At 42.4% G+C, this 14,460-nt stretch overlaps 1 protein-coding gene across 10 annotated transcripts in view; it reads left to right on the top strand.

The window, feature by feature from the left end:
• Ctl2 (Choline transporter-like 2) overlaps positions 1-14,460 on the top strand; it is a 380,476-nt gene that overhangs the window by 207,047 nt on the left and 158,969 nt on the right. For 9 of the 10 annotated variants that reach the window (XM_075881408.1, XM_075881415.1, XM_075881412.1 and 6 more), the window contains 4 exons: positions 1,117-1,236; positions 3,650-3,716; positions 7,411-7,531; positions 11,900-11,914. In XM_075881408.1, coding sequence (XP_075737523.1) covers positions 1,117-1,236; positions 3,650-3,716; positions 7,411-7,531; positions 11,900-11,914 — 323 coding nt within the window. The remainder of the gene's footprint in view (positions 1-1,116; positions 1,237-3,649; positions 3,717-7,410; positions 7,532-11,899; positions 11,915-14,460) is intronic. The other variant, XM_075881410.1, reaches the window with a different exon arrangement.

The following is a 14,460-nucleotide window of genomic DNA, read 5'->3' on the forward strand; positions in this document are numbered from 1 at the left end:
CTTTGATGCGCTGCTCTCAGCTATTCTGCGCGCCTCAGGCTGCAGAATATCGAATGACACAGCACAGCAGTCTTGTCATAGTTCCTGTTTATGCTGAACCACTTGCTCTTCGACGTTTGGATACCTGCCAATCTTGGCACCGCAAAAAGCTCGTCATGTCTTTTTCGTCGCCTCAAGTTTTTCTTCTTGATCTCTTTAGTACCGAATACTGGTTTCTCCAACACGGAAATGCCTGCTTCCAGCCGGGTTGCCGTGCTCCATCGTGTACTGCACTGCCTTCGGTGTAAATCCAGCCGTGTAGCTTGCGTACTTCCCATGGTGGAACCAAAGTTAAATACACGACCACAACATACGCACACCGCTTGCAAAATGGCGTTTCTTTCTTTTTCTCTGATGGTGGTGATGGCGATCAAGCCCCTGGCGTTGTACACGTGACCTCCAAGGAGCTTGGCGATTTGGGGGGGGGGGTATCAGTAATTGATGGAACAGCCATTTTTTTGCTTGTGGGCACTTTTCTTTTTTCAAGTTTTATTCTGACAAACATGTTTGTTAGGTCGTTGCACTTAGAATTTTTCTATTTGCTCGTCGATTTGCCTTCTTTTTTTCTTCAGGGTACGGAGACAGCATTCCAACTGTACCGCTGGGGATAGAATCGTTTATGATCACTGCCAAGTTCGCGGTGTGCCTATTATGCACGGAATTAAAAAAATCGAATTTCATGCAAACAAACTAGAGGTGCGCCTATTATGCGAGTAAATATGGTAACTTCCTCGACAATACTGCATCAAAGTACTGCAAGTTCGAGTAACAGAACTTGCCTTGGTGATGGTTGCTCAAGGACAGCAATGTTCAATGCTTAGAGTTTAACTTCTTCTTTAGTATGCCTCACATGCTTGATGGTAATTTGTAAAGCGTGCTTTTGAATGTTGATTATCCTAATTTTTATTTATTTGGATTAAGTGCTAAATTGTTGTTGATAAATCTTTGACAAGTGGCATGCCTGTAGTAATAACATGCATTGTGTAAGCTCAATAGAAAATTCTTTGAAATAAATTCTAAAGGTGTTTCACCCATACTATTTTACATGTCATTCATAATATTTTTGTTTCTTGACAGGTGTGCGTGTCACATTGTCCCAACGAGACTTTCTGGGTTGACAATGCCGGGAATGACAAAGAAGACCTCATTCGTTCAAAGCTAATATGCCAGTATGACGTGGACCCATTGGATAAGAAAGTATGTTGGTGTGCTGAAAATTCGCTTAGGGGTATGGGTGCAAAAATATTAAAAATATTCAATGTGGAATTCAGGAGACTTTTGTTGACAATACCTTTCATAATTTGATTTAATTATATATTTAATTCAATATATTTTTTAAATGAAGAAGTTATTTGGTTTGAATAAATTAGACTGCCTAATTTGGTCCGAGCCTTGAATCGGCACCTGCTGTACATTTCTGTTGTACAAAACTTTTGTTATTCACTCCTAGAATTCGCTTCTGACTTGGCTGGAAAAGTATGGCCACTGTGCATGTTTCTGTATCCTTAAGAGTGTGGCAGCGGCACTTCTGATCGCGCTCAAGTGCGGCGGGAGAGTTGTGTGACTGAGCAGAAAGATTGCATACGAGCTGGTTGGCCAACAGTTATGCAAATGTTGACTCGGGTTTTGGCAGTTGTGGTTCTGGCAAAATAGAATTGTGTAGTGGTGCAGTGTAGATTACTGGGCTCCCCCAGTAACACACGGGCCAACCCTTGATAATGGCAGAATAGCAATACTTATGCAATGCCTGGAAGAATCTTTCTCTTTTCATTCAAATGGTGGTGTAATGTCATATGCGAACATTTATGTGCAGGTCCCATAACAATGCTGCATGTGATGGTTGCCAGAAGTTTCACTGCCATACTAATTAGGATAGGGTACAGAAACGTGTACTAGTATCCTGTGTTACCCCTAGAATGAGGGAACAGCATCCCAGGGTTCTCTGGAAAGAGAGTGGCACAGTGACTCGCAGAGCAGATACTATTTAAAATTGGGTAGAGAAACGTGTACCAGTATTCTGTGTTACCCCCAGAATGAGGGAACAGCATCCCAGGGTTCTCTGGAAAGAGTGACACAGTGACTCGCAGAGCAGGGGTAATGCTTGCTTGTTGCTATGGCCAAAAGATTGATCTTCTAAAAAAAAAAAATACCGGGAGTTTTTTAGGAACCAACGATCGAAAGCGTATCGTGGCACTCTTTTGATTCTTGCACTGCTATATTGTATAATCAATTTCTACAGTACTTTTGCCATATATGTACTATCAGCATCAAATGAAACCTGAACAGCGGCAAGCCTTCCGCATAGTATGGTGCACACCGTCCTGTTATCACTATTGACAGGCGCTGGCATCCTGTTCGGCAACTGTGCGCATACACTCAACCCGTCATTGCATGAAAATAAGTTTGTTATACTCAGCAATTTGTTATAAAGGTATAGTCTCAACATTTTGTATATTGCAAGACTATTCTCCATTTATTTCATTATAACCGATATTTCTTTATATCTGGGTTCGTTATATCAAGGTTTGAGTGTATATGCACGCCTGTCTATGGTGATAAGTGGACGATGTGCATTATAACATCACAAAAGCTTGCTGCTGTTTGGGTTTCATTTGACGCTGGTGGTACACCAACAGGAAGAAAGTGTCTACTCAAGTCTCCGTACGTTCAGAACACCCCGGGCAACATTAAATGCACGTTAGGAACGACGCTCACTATATACATACACACCCATTCATGTAACTTGTCCTACTGCGAGTTAAAGCAAAATCAAACATGACACCGATGTCTCGAGCATAACCGTCGACAATGTTAGAGAGTCCCTACAGGGCATATTCGAAAAAAATGTCTCTGGAGAAAACAGTATAACTGATTTGATTTTAGATGGAGTAATTTTTGTATTCAAGAATGTTGTATTACTTTACACATTTTGTCTCAAAAGTTCAAATGTTTTTGGAAGAACATTGAGTTGAAAGACAGCAGTATTTTGCTGCTACATAAAAATATAGATGTAAAAGACTTGAAGAACCACAGATCAATCATGCTACTTTTAAACGTTATTCCGCTAAATACAAAAAAACTAATGTGTATGGCGTTCATTGAATACAAAAAGGCACTCAGCTGTGATAAGATGACTGCATTTTTGGAGGCATTGGACCATCAAAGAGTACTTGAAACATATGTGAATAGTGTCACTGACATGGTGTAGCTAGTACGCACAGCACAGCGGTGCGAAAACATGGGAGTACAGCTTGCCCCATACCGAGGGATACGAAGGGCAGCTAAGAACTGCAGTTTAGTTGATGACAGCGCTTGGCAGGCACGAAGTGAAAGGCAGGAGAGGCTTGATTCAATACTTTTGACGGCTTATGGGACCTCCTTGCTCAGCTCCTTTGATTATTCTGCTTCTTTGCTGTAGCCTGGGTGTATAGTTGTGGCTATTAACTGACAGTTAAAATTGTCAATTCATATTTCAGTTGAAATCTTGTCAACGATACAGTTCATAGGGGACATATCTAGGTGAAGGTCTCAGTCAAAATGCAGTGGTTGTTTTGATATTAGGAAACTACTTATTACTCCCGTATGCACTGATTCCAGTATTTCTTCACAGATAGCTCTTAAGGATTTGACTGGAAACGACCAAAAGTGTGCTTCTTATTATCTCAAGAGCAGTAGTGGTGAGTTCTGCAACCTTGAACCTCTAATATTTTATGCCTCCATTGGTAATTTTTTTTTTATTGAGAAAAACTTGCAAGGTAGGAAATGTGCACTTATTTAGTTCAGCTCAGGCTTTTTTACTCATCATCCCAGCGCCATTGGTGATCAACTGGTTTATGAACTGAGGACTTTAACTTACAGTGGTAGAAGATATTTGTGTTTGACCTCTCAACCTTACAACTGTTTATAGGTTAATATTGATCGAAAAACACGTCTTGCAGGATGAAAAGCTTCTGTGAAACTGCTTAAAAAAGAAAGTGTAGTTCGGCGCTGCCTCAAGAGCATGCGTCAGCTCGTAAGGCGCATCAGTAATAATAATGAATAGTCTTCTGCTATGAGGGATGAAGAAAAGGAAGCCACCACAGTCTTTCGCGCTGACAAATGATGTTAGTTGGCCAGCAACGGTTTCAGTAGCTGTACGGGCCGCTTTATCACAGTGCCGTTAGGCAATAGTAGAGAACAAGTTCTGGCGATCCGTCCCATCCAATGATGAATTCATCCATGCCGACCAAGCTCCACATTTGCCTTTGACGCTCTTCTTTTCAGAGTAGAGCTACAGTTGGTTCTCGTTAAATGGAATGTGAAGGGCAACAAAAATATGTTCTACAGTCGACTCTCGTTAATTCAAACTCGAAGAGACCTGAATTTTGTTTGAATTATCAAGAAGTTCGAATTGCCAGCAGCGTGTAGATAGATAACTCTGGGTGAAGTGACACCACACATTATGCTTAGGCATTGATTTTATCACATTTAAAAACTTTTTAACTGTGTTTTAACCCTAACTGCATGCAATGAACAAAAAGCAGAGGAGTAAGGTCCACAAGTTTATTAGCCATTTACTACTGATCAGACCTTTTAAAGAAATCATGAATTGCCAATTGCTTCTTTGCTATAGGTATGCGACTTCAGCAAAAAGCTCTCTCTACCAGTTGAGAAGCATCACGGTTTACCATGCATGTGCTTCGTTTCGAACATTTGCTTCCTAGCAAAACCTTTTTCCTTGAAGGGCTGAGGCGCTTATTTTTCATTTTTAGACTGTTCGGATTATATAAGCATGCAAATTTTAAGTAGTAGTGGGAAAGCAGCAGATATTTCCTGGTATGAAACTGCAAAAAGCATTAATTAACCGAACATTGGAGTTTGAATTAAGAGGCTTCTAAATACATTGAAAAAACAAAGGGCCAACCAAAAAACTGAATTTTGTTTGGAATAACTGAGCGTAATGAATCATCTGAGTTTGAATTATCGTGAGTCAACTGTATTTACAGTGATAGAAGTGCTGCTCGGATTGCTCCAAACTGCTCCAAAAGAGAAATGCTGCTCCAAACAGTAATCTTTGTTGGTAATTGCTCCAAACCTGCCCCGAAATGACACTAAGAGAATCGTGATGATAAACTTTTACTGTGTGACTGACGCTTAAGCCCTAAAGAAACTGGAAAGAATATGTGTACTATTATTCCAGTGTGCTACTAGTGTGTAGCATTATTGGCTCTTATCTCATTTGTGCAACAAAAACTGGCATATTAAGCATATAGCTCGTTTGGTTGTTTTTATTTTTTCTCAGCTATACATGCAGGCTAGTGTGGTGAAATGTGAAAATGAGCAGGATTGCTTGTATCTCATACTGATTATCTACTGCTTATTTGGCGCAGCAGTAATGTGGGACAGTGGTTATTTCAGAAATGTGGCGCTGAGCTTTCAAGTTTTTGATTTCTGTCATAAATACTAGTATTTTAAATTGTAGCTCACTTCACAACACATTTTATCAACCTGGCATTGTTTGCTACATGAAGTTTACATTGATTGTTGTCTGTTAAATATATTTATTAAGAAGTATTAATATTTATGAGATGCTTCAACAATGCTCTGAACTCCAATAATGTATGTAAAATTTAATATCTGCTTCTAAAACACCAATAGCAGCGCTAAACTAGCATTCTTTTTCAGCTCTGAGAACCCTTATGGCTGCTACAAAGCAGCACATTTCCTGCTCCAAAGTATGTTTCAAAAAGTAAAAAAGGCACTTTCAACACTCTATTTAACAGGAGTTTCGTTTACTGGAAGATGGACAGGGGTGGAGAATACAAGTACCTAATTAATCATATCAGAGACAGTTGTTGCACTCAATCAGCAATTCTGTTTAACAGATTTCCGTTTACTGAGAGTCTACTGTACACTGCCTTTCTTCAATATGATTCCTTTTTGCTTGGTTGGATGTATCATTTGTGAGTTCATTAAGGTGCTCTTTGAATCAACGAAACCAGTAGGTTTGCTTGCAAGTAATGTTTTGTCTGGCTCCAGAACTTCTTTTGATAGTTAGACGACTTGGTGTTGATATTGAGGTCGCAAGGTGGTAGCATTGTCAGTCTCCTTTCGATGAGAAAAATCTGCTGGAGATAGGGGCTATGGTTCTGCCACGCCATTGAACACTGAAGTTAATGGCTTCTACTTCCGTTAGTAGAGTAACGAACTCTGTCTGACTGCAAGACGTCATTCTAGCATATCCTTCGCCCAGGCATATGAAGTGCTCCTTTCGTTTCTGCAACTGGTATTGCGGGCGCTACAACGTAACAGTGAAACATTATGGTGCCCTTCTTCATTTACTACCTCAGTTCTGTGGGTTTAATGAGTCCTTTAGGAACAAAGAATTCGAACAATACCATGCATTTTGTTGCGGCCGTCATCTCCGTGGTCGCCGCAGGGCGTTAACAGCAAGGAGCCAACATTTAAGACCACACCCACTTTATTGTTATATCAAGGTTAGCTAACGTGTTACAAAAGCTCTCACACTCAGTTTATCTGTCTCAAATGAAATATCGACATAGTGGTCTCACAGAATCGCACGACTTTTTTCATATATAAAATTCATCACCATATTATAAAATGCGCCAGCAAAAACACCGAAAAAAAGTGTCTTATACACACCAGAAAATACGGTATTTCGAGTACAGTCACACAATTCATTTGGAGAGAGCAGTTTTTTCAACAGTGTGAACACTATGTCATCATGCATGAAATTATAGCTCTAGTTGGCAATTTATGCTGCAGTTTATGATATTTAATTGTTGACGCCGCACATATTTAAATTTTCACCGTTTTGCATTTAGTTACTTAAATAAAAATGTGGAAGTTGTTTTCGGACATGCCTGGCTACTTTTGGCTACTTTTACTGCCCTTGACCTATGTTGGCTATATTTTGGCTAGTTTCTCCAATTTTCTGGCTACTTTTTGTGTTTTTTACATGGCGACCCCATGCCCCAGAAGCCTTGTGAAGAAAATGAATTCTCGTCTGCAATGCAGTTTGCTTTGCTACCAGAGTGAGATTTTGTTCTACATGAAGCAAATAGCATTCAGCTTGTTTAACGTCTTCAGCTGACAACGCTTCAAACCTGTCACTTTCTTTCTTCTACTTTTTGACCGAACGGAAAACTCATGCCGTTACCCTTAAAAGTTTGGTGAGGCTGCGGAGCACCTCGTAGCCTTGATAGGGCTACACGATAGTGGTGAGATGGAGTACAAGTGAATATGGCAGAAGCGCTTTTGCGTAGGTGCGTCATGGTGTTAGCTTGTTTTGAGACTGTTGTGCCTTGTGTGGCTGAATGTGACCTGGCCATGAGGTATGTTTCATATTTTATCTTTTGGCTGCAATTTCAGTTGCCAGGAGATGTCTTCCTGGGAGGCTGGAGTTTGATTCTGATGGGAAGGTCAAGGATATGATCAACGATGGGAAAATTGTTGAAGCGGTCTCGGCTAGAAAGCTGGCTAAGAAAACCAAGTAAGCTGCTCATATGTTGTTTGACTGACATCTGAATTACTAACAGATCTTGTATGTGAACTGTTTGAAGAAGCACACAAGGTAAACTTTAGCCTCACGGAAGAAGTAATTTTGGGAGCCTAATGTGCTGTAAAATCAGCTGCACCTGTAAAAAAAATTTTTTTAAACAGGGGCTTAATAATATTGAATCTAGGGTTCAATGAAAACCCATTCTGTCAGGAAAAATCATGGCAGCAAATAATCGGTGTTGACCAGTCATTGAAATAAAAAGATGTTTCAGCCGCATTACAGCAGCCATAATGTATTTTCATTTCAATAAATGGTTTGCATCCACTATTCCGGCCAGCAGCTCAATCTCTAAAAACACAAAAGCGATAGAAAAGTGGCTATGTTGATCTAAGGAAAGACACCCTAAATTCTCATCGCTTTTAGGTTCGTAGCGAATGGTAATTTTGGTGAAATAATTGGAATAGCTCATATATTGGATATTATAAAAAGAAAACTAAGTGTATTCATCATGACCGAACTGACCTGCACAATATTCTTTGTTAAATTGAAATCACGCCTGTGCAAATAGTTTTTTTGCTTTAAAAAAGTGGAAACCACTTTCAATAGTAGCAGGATTAGAATAGACAATAGTAGCAGGAGTAGAATACGACTGATAGCTTGTAAAATACATTGCTTTTTAAAATTTTGCATATTTGGAGCATGTAAGTCGGTATGGCAAGCTTTTAAACTTAAAAGAATCGACGTGAGGGTACTGTGCTAATTTAACCTTGAAGTGGGGCTTTGCGGCAGTGCAGATTTCCCCTGGATACATTTTTTCATGGCTCAGCATCACTTCACTGCAGTGAAACCACCTCTGCAGGGAGTTATATGCAGACTAATATACATTTGAGTTGGTGTTTTCACGGCTTAGCACCTCTCTGCCACATTAAAACCAGGTTTACAGGTGGTTACATGCGGTCTAATCTATTTGTTCGTTTTTGATACTTCAAAATTTTACATAATTTTGAAGCAAATTCAAATACTTTATTATTCATTTGAATATTTGAAACACTCCAATATCTGCGCAAGCCTACATAACACTAATTTTTCGCGTTGCTCGGGCGGTACAGGTGTCGCCTTTGCATAAAATTTGCACCTTTTGTTATAGACCACCAGGAGTTGGGGGGTCTTGATGCTTTCTATTGTTTGTCATTTAATAGAGTTTGATCATTTCATTTATTATGGTTTAGCTTGACTATAGCTAGATAACTGTGCTTGTGAGGAGCACTTGGGCACTATGCAAGACATGCATTCTAGATAGAGTATCTTGTTGGCTTGCTTGCTAGGTACGATCAATTAAATGCTCCGCCGCAATGGTCTAGTGGCTAAGGTACTTGGCTGCTGACCCGTAGGTCGCGGGATCGAATCCCGGCTGCGGCGGCTGCATTTTCGATGGAGGGGAAAATGCTGTAGGCCCGTGTGCTCAGATTTGGGTGCACATTAAAGAACCCCAGGTGGTCGAAATTTCTGGAGCCCTCCACTATGCACCTCTCATAATGAAATGGTGGTTTTGGTATGTTAAACCCCACATATCAATATCAATCAACGATCAGCTGGATAAAGTACCGTATAAACGCGTGTAAGGGCCGCACTTTTTTTTCAGGAAGTGAGGGCTAATTTTCAGGTTGCGGCCCATACACGGAACTTTTTTTGTGGTGAACTAAAAACAACGTACCAGTTAGTGAACGAAGAGCGTTTATTGCAGTATGCTGCGTGTGCGCTTAATCGTCGTCACTCGACGAGTCCTCTAACTCGGAGTCCGAGATGGTGTGTTGCGGAGCACCATCATTCCACAAACAGTCATCTTCGGTGCCATCCAGGCTGTTGGATATCCCAGTGACCTTAACACTTCGGGACACAATGTCCGTCGACACCGAGCTCCACGCCGACAATACCCGACCGAGAACAGTAGCAAGCGGTGCCCTCTTCAGCCGTCCGGTCGGTGTGTGCTCATGGTTGCCGGTTGCCATCCATTCCGTGTAGAGTCTTCGGAATTCAACTTTGAATGGTCGATTCATGCTCACATCCAATGGTTGCAACATTCCTGTGAGGCCGCCTGGAATCACGGCCATGTCTGTGCCGACACGGCGCAGCTGCTCCTTCACCTTATCGGTAAGGTGGCCGCGGAAACTATCCAATACTAAAAGTGACTGTTTGACCAACAAAGCTCCCGGTCTGTTCTGCCAAACACTTTTCACCCAGTCTAGCACCAAATCATCGTTCATCCATCCCTTCTCTTGGACTCTAACTATAATGCCCTTGAGGAAAACTTCGTTGGGAATTCTTTTCCTTTTCAAAACAACGTACGCGGGTAGCTTCCGCCCGTCCGCGGTCACACAAAGCATCACGGTGCAGCGTTGGCGCTCAGCGCCGGTGGTCCGCACGGCGACACTCTTCTTGCCTTTTACTTCGACTGTGTAGTTCTCGGGAGAGTCAAACCACACAGGAGTTTGATCAGCGTTCGCTATTTGCGACAACAAATAACTGTGCTGATGGCGCAGGCCGATGACATGCTTGTGAAAACTAGGCACCTTGTCGGTATAGTCTTCTGGCAGCCGCTGGCACAGCGTGGTCCTTCGCCGAAAAGAGAGTCCCTTTCTTTTCATAAACCTTCGCACCCAGCCAGCACTAGCCTTGAAATCCCCGGCCGGTATATTTTTCGCACGTGCCAAGGCTAGTGCCTTCATGCGCAGCATGTCTGTAGTGAGCGCAAAACCATCGTTCCGCACCTCAGTCACATAGCGGAGCAACTCCTCTTCCAAATCGGGATACTTGCACTGTTTTCCTCGGAAAGCGCGCTTTTTGATATTGGTGTTCTGCAAGGCTTTCTTCTGGGCGCACCAACATCGAACAAACTTCTCGTCAACGTCGAATTTTCTGCCGGCGGCCTGTTTCCCGTGCTCGAGGGCAAACTCGATCACCTTCAACTTATAGCCAGCTGTATAGCTATTCAGCTGCTTGCCCATCGTGCGAAAACGTAAACGTCCCGCAGAAAACTAGCTGGAGTCCCAGAGTCATTCAACGGTGCGCAAAACTCGAGCACATGGCAGGCTGAACAGCACAATGACCAAACAACGCACAAATACCAAAGTTGGTGATGCTAATGCCGATATGGATAGTGCGTTTGTATAGAAGTGTCAGAAGTGAAATATAAAATCCTGCTTTAACCTTTAGTTGGCGGGTGTATGAACACTACTGAAAAAATCAAAAATTTTTAGCCAACTTCATGAACATATTAGCATGAAGAAAACCAACAAATTATTCTAATGATGTACTATATGGTGATGATGAGAATTGCGTTCCCTAACGCCATCTACTGACAACGCCTAGTAGCTCACACACGCGCGCGCATTTTGAATACGCATGGGTCAAGGAAAGTGCGGATGCGGCCCTTACACACAACTTTTTTTTTTTTTTTGAATATGTGCTTCTTAAAAACAGGATGCGGCCCTTACACGGGTGCGGCCCTTACACGCGTGTATACGGTAATAAGTCTGCACTACCGTCAGTCCAGCTCGGTGACTGGGACAAATACCTATCGGTGATAAAATAAAACTTTTTTAGACAGGAAAGGTTTTATCTCCCGTTGCATTGCCCACCAGTGTTTTGTGGGAAATACGAAATATTTGAGCCACGCGGCAAAAATAAACCAGTGGTAGTAGGAGGAAAATGTGTGTCCTTTAATGTGTGTCTGACAACTGGTAAAGAGCATCGAGTTAGACGTGTAACCATCTGTCATTGAATTTGGTTTGTCTGTGAAGCGCTGACTGCTGTATCAATGCGAGATGAAACATTTTCTTTCTTAATGTCTCACTGTATCTTCGATAGAGGCGCTACCGTCATTTGGCGGGCAGGTTTGTGGTGTTGCTGCCTTATTTGTTTGATCTAATCTTGAAGGTCTCCTCACCTGAAGAGTGAATTTTTCACAAACTGTACTATGTGGGTACAGGCAGAGTTCCCAGTTTCTGTGGTTACTGTCATTCAGCTCTCGTCTCAGCTGAACCAAGTGGCACATTTGGCACATGATCAGTTTCAAATATCTGGGGTAAAATATCCTAATAGGCTTTAACTGATCTCAAATGTTGTATAGGTTTTGCAATACCTTATTGCCTACTTCAAGCTGACATTGTTGAGAGCACTTTATTCCTGATACAGCTCAATCTTTTCTAGAGCAATAATTGTCTATGCGGCAGCGTGTGTGCAAGTGTGTTTATGATGCAAAAAGCCTGCTGTTTGAAAAGTGTTTGCACTTGTTTTTCTATGAATTGCTTTTTGAACTTGGCATCTACAGTGTTTAAGGAAGAATCATTTGCTTTTCAGGAACTCTATTGAACTGTAAGTTTTCTATTCGTCATGGGCTTGGACACAATTAATCTGCACAACAAAATCTGCATTTAACTAACCCTGAAATGTCAATGGCCACTTCCTTAGTACATCTCTCTGCCATTTGAGAAGCAAGTACATGAAAGGGCAACTCCAGCAATATTTCTTATAGGACGTTTCCTTGTGTGACCTTTCTACACAAGAAAAACAACAGAAATTGCTAGACTGACCACTGTCTTGCGACAGCATTGCGCGCAAGTTGAGACCAGTGGCACGAATTCCTAAAAAATAACTAAGCTGGACGCACATCTTGCGATGCTGGCAATTATGTTTTTATAAATGTGTTTTGCTTTTAATTACATTAAAAATAAAGCCATGCTTTCGAATAATCGTAAACAGAATTGTGCATGAGCAGGGCGTTTCTAAAGTGTCGTTGCATGGTTAAGGTGTTTTTTATCTTATTATTTCGAAAGACCGCCCTTTGGCATAACAAGCATTACATAAAAACGACACAGGTTCATCACAAATAAATAAACAAGTTGTACTTATGCATGAAGTTTAACAAGGATGGGTAGAGAGGACTGCTTATCCACCCTTGTAAGTCCGGAGGGCGGCCGGGACGGTGACCCGTTGTTCTGATATGACAAAGGCGCGCTTGCTCTAGGCCTGAGCATGACCAGAGCAAGTGTGTCACGTCCACGGCAGTTATGGGAGCGTCATAAAGGGGGCACGTGGTTCCATATGTTGCACGGTACTGTTGTGATTAGTGGGCAGTAACTGCCAGCGTAAGATCAACCCCCACTCGAAGTCTCCGAAGCTCTACCTCCTCTAAGTGGGTAAACCCACCAGGGAGATCAGAACCATATGATGGTAGAGTGCTCATGTGTTGTGTTGGAGACATTCCTTTTGCCGCAGTACACAGTTTTGTTTTTAAGCACAGCTCGTGGGCAAGGTCCTAGCATATTTCCAACTGTGTCATTCGTTCTGTGGCTGAGTGTAAAAGTACATTTTTTTCGCCACTTCAGCTCCACTTGCTTATCGCGTGTACGTGCTGTTAGAAATAGCCTTTCACGATTTACCCCCTGAATCTTTTTTGTAAAGCCTATTTAGATTCACCGGTGATTTCCTTAAAATAACACAATCACAGTCCAGAAATTGTTCTTACACTTCCTTATGAATGTCTTCGAACAAATTGTTGACAAAAACTAAGGTATGAATGAATGAATAAACTTTATTTGAAGTTGGGCATTTTCCTCCGGGCGAGGTGGGGAAGAGGGGATTAACCCCCGTTTTTTCCAACCCTCTGTCGATTATGATGACGGTACCTCGTGTGACCGCTCGAAGTCATTAGACCCGTGCGGCATCTTCGTCTTGCCGGACAACCCAAAGCTGGTCAGCCAACTCGTCGCTGGTGAGTGCCACGTCCCAGCGGCAGCGAAGCTGACGTAGCCTATCCGCAGCAGTGACTGCAGCCAAGCCATGGCAGTGGCTGGCCCCTGCCCTCGCGCGGTGGTAGCAGCAGCAATTGGCCTCGGAGTTTGTCCCTACTTAACATGCGTCGCAAAGAGAGCGATGGCAGTGACATTAACTTTTACGGCACACTCCCAAAGCATGTGCGCCAGTGTGGCCCTTTCCGCACACGCTTTAGATGCGTCTGTCAGGTATAGGTTTGGATAACACAGGCGTAGAATCGCCGGGGTGGGGTACGTATTTGTCTATAATAATCTCAGAGTTATGGCCTGTGTTTTGTTCAATTTGATGTCTGGTGCTGGGTATTTACGTTTGTTTAGTCTGTAATGTTGTGTAATGTTGAATGTGGTCAGGCGATCACCGCACGACCATTCCGGATGTTGCTGTTGAGTTAGTAATGTCATCGCTTCGCTCTCGGAGGTGAAGGCGGCCACCGAATCGGCCGCGGCTCGTTGAGTGAGATCTCGAACTGGGAAGTAGGCCGCCTGGTTGCCTCTGAGCTGGAAGCTGGTGTCATCCAGGGTCTACAAAAGGAAGACAGTCCCATTTTCAGTTTTGAGATATGAGGACGATGACGCTGAGGCCATCGCTCCTTGAAGCTCATTGCTGTCCTTCTTGCCATAACTTGAAGTATCCGGGCCACCAGACACGAGATGCGACTGCGCGCGAAGCCACAGACTGCAGCCTCCGGTGCCCCGACCAGTGCAAGGAAATCGCTGCCTCTTCGGTTGTCTCTGTGTGTTCCGTATGCACCGTGGTGCTCATGATGCATTTGCCGGTGCAATTCACAACAGAGGAATTTTTTATTTACTTCACATTTCAAAGCTCAGCATAATTAAAATTAGCTTTACATCAGAAGCAACCTGTAGCATTTTGAGAAGTACGTGATTGGTTAACAAATTGGACGAGTGGGTAGGTGTTCTTTTTAACATGAAGTATGAATGGACAAGAATGGAGCGAGAAAACAGGATGAGCATTTTAGAAAACTTATCTGCATTGAAGGGCTTTGAAGTGACGAAGAGTGTGCAATCCTTTTCTGTCGAGAAATGCAAATAACTTTTGAAAAACAAATCACAAGGGGGTCAGGA

Source organism: Rhipicephalus microplus, chromosome X (genome assembly GCF_043290135.1).
Source record: "Rhipicephalus microplus isolate Deutch F79 chromosome X, USDA_Rmic, whole genome shotgun sequence".
Lineage (NCBI taxonomy): Eukaryota > Metazoa > Arthropoda > Arachnida > Ixodida > Ixodidae > Rhipicephalus > Rhipicephalus microplus.